General features: G+C 35.9%; 1 protein-coding gene across 1 annotated transcript; it reads left to right on the forward strand.

The window, feature by feature from the left end:
• The first annotated feature begins 1,022 nt into the window (after window positions 1-1,022).
• On the forward strand, window positions 1,023-2,494 carry LOC137391225 (peroxisomal biogenesis factor 3-like). Its single transcript, XM_068077632.1, has one exon. The coding sequence runs from the start codon at window positions 1,095-1,097 to the stop codon at window positions 2,199-2,201; it is 1,107 nt and encodes a 368-aa protein (XP_067933733.1). The 5' UTR covers window positions 1,023-1,094; the 3' UTR covers window positions 2,202-2,494.
• The last annotated feature ends 184 nt before the right edge of the window (window positions 2,495-2,678 follow it).

Genomic DNA, 2,678 nt, shown 5'->3' on the forward strand with positions numbered 1-2,678 from the left:
GTATCAGCCCTGGGACATTAATTAACCTTTTGATCACACCCTGCATGGTGCCATATTAGAAAGAATCGTATCCCAAAATTATTTATTTTGCTAATCAGTTTCAACAATATTTACCAAGTATTCAATTCACGAAGTTATTTCATATATATATATATATTTTTGCACATTTAACTTGGATCGAACATTGTTTATATAAATCCAATGTTACGCCACCAATTTCACCATATTACGAGTTACGCACACTTGACACCTAGAACCGCTAATAAATATGTAGCCTCAAATAATGTCTTTTCTTAAAGACATTATTTGAGTACCTCAATTAGTATGCGTTCCTATTTGTAAAAATCTACTACATGTAGTATATTATAACATCGGCATGCGTGCATGGACATAGTTTTCCCCAGCATGCACCTAGTTTTTGCACAATTACCTAGGTAGAGCTGACCATAGAGTTATCTTCCCCTAAAGTGATAACTGTGCATTCAACAACACGAGCGTTTCTGGTGCCAACAAGGAGCGTTTAGGCCACGCCCCTTTTTTATGTTAGTCAATCGTAGTGATTGACAGAACGATAACATCAGCCATGTGAATGATCATAAATTTCCACAGTTAAGATAGTAATTAATGCTCATATTAAAGAAATGATGATTATAGTTTATTACTCTAATATATGCTTATTATTTAAAGCAATTCAATACATACCAGGGATCGCTAAACATATTATGGAAATGTTTACTTTTTCATATCCATTTCCATCAATGATATACAGCCCCCCACAGCAATGATACACAGCCAATGATATACAGCTTCCCTGTATATCATTGTTTCCATAAACATAAATATTTTCATAATTTTAGGGAAATGGATAATCCTTGTTTAACCCTTCTCATGGCTGATGTTATTGATCTAGTCCATCACTACGACTGACTAGCACAAAAAAGGGGCGTGGCCTAAACGGAAACGCTCGTGTAGTTATCACTCTAGGGGGAGATAACTCTATGGAGCTGACTACCGACAGCTAGTGCTACTGAAATATTTGTCGTAAGCGCTAGATGTAGCGAGCTGTGAACCAGAAGTTCCGGTCGGCGTGAGCAATGTTTGGCTTTAAAGATGTTCGTAGCTTTTTCCTCAGACACAGGAAAAAAATTTTCTTTGTTGGATCATTTGCTACAGGAGTATATCTAACGTGGAAATATGCGACTCTCTGGCTTTCAGATTACCAAAGCCGTCAAATGGCCGCAGCTTTTGCGGCAGCAAAGCGACAAACACATTTTGAATCAAACCAAAGGACTGCAAACGCTACTGTTTGTTCCATGATACCAGTTCTTAGATCAACTCTAATGGACGAACTAAATTGCGAAAATCTTACTGAACAACTTCAGCATAAACCGACTAATAAAGTGTATTTATGGTCAGAATTGAAGGTTGTGTCTTTTACTAGAACCCTCGTATTAATTTACAGCACAAGCATTCTAGTTCTTTCATTGAAAGTTCAACTCAATGTCATTGGAGGTTACATCTATTTGCTAAATGAGAGAAGGCCAAATTTATCTCAATTGGACAAAGAAGGCATGATACAGCAGAAGTATCTTGAAACGATCCAATATTTTCTGTCTTCTGGCGTTCGTGATCTCTGCAGTTTAGTGCGTCACAGTGTTGAAAGAGAGTTAATGAATGTTTCTTTGAAAAAGATGTTCACCCATTCCAGCCTTTTAGACTTGATTAATAAAATAAGAGCCCCAATTGAACAGAGATTGGAAAACATGAAAGAAACACCATTCTTTGAGTTTATATCTACTACTCCAACATCAGAGAGCTTAGCTACGGAGTTTGATCAGTTAACTCTTCCGCGCCTCCTCGAAGACACACGTGAGATATGGAAAAGTGAAGACTTTCATGTGGTGCTTCAAGCTACAATTGATAGTGGCTTTGAAGGACTTCACAAGCACTTAAGCAAAGCTTGGTCAGCTGCTATTTCAAATTCTGCTACTGCAGTAGTAAGCCCAACAGTTTCTGGTACTGTTTTAGAAACTAATGCTGTTGCACTTGCCAAAATAATTCCACCTCTTGTAGGTGTAGTACATGTTACATGTAGTGACAACATGACCGACTACCTACAGAAATTACTGACCTTGCCTTGTATTGATGATTTGGCACATCAGATCTATGAATCATTTTGTGAAGAGGCTCTTTTAAAATGAAGCATTCTATTCTTTTGTAGTCGTATGCATTTGTGTATGTAATAATTTGATAGCTACTGTACTTTTCTTGTCGCCTTTTTAGAAAACAATAGTTACATTCTCTTTGAAAAAGCAATTTTTTTTGGACATATGAACAATACTTGTAAATGTTATTACGTTTGTGCAATGTCTCCCAGATTACCTTGGTTTCTTTTCACTTTTTCTGTTACTTTGAAAAGTAATATTGTTCTGTGAAATGATTTTGCAAAATAAATTATTAGTTTCAACAAACATGCTACATACACTTCTCAATCCAGTGTTTGCTTAAAAGACGAAAGATTTTTTTGTGTTGCTTGTTTTTCTTGATCACAAGTTATTCGATATACATGTACGAGCAAAAGCTTAGTTAATGATAGAATAGTTGTTGGTTTGTGATAATAATTAGTATATATGTATACTGCATATGCTTTGTAATATAATACCCATAGTAATGACATG

The sequence above is a fragment of the Watersipora subatra genome, chromosome 3, assembly GCF_963576615.1.
Source record: "Watersipora subatra chromosome 3, tzWatSuba1.1, whole genome shotgun sequence".
NCBI lineage: Eukaryota > Metazoa > Bryozoa > Gymnolaemata > Cheilostomatida > Watersiporidae > Watersipora > Watersipora subatra.

What these genes read in the sequence shown, in the direction of transcription:
- LOC137391225 (XM_068077632.1), top strand. Translation starts at nt 1,095, where the DNA reads ATGTTTGGCTTTAAAGATGTTCGTAGCTTTTTCCTCAGACACAGGAAA.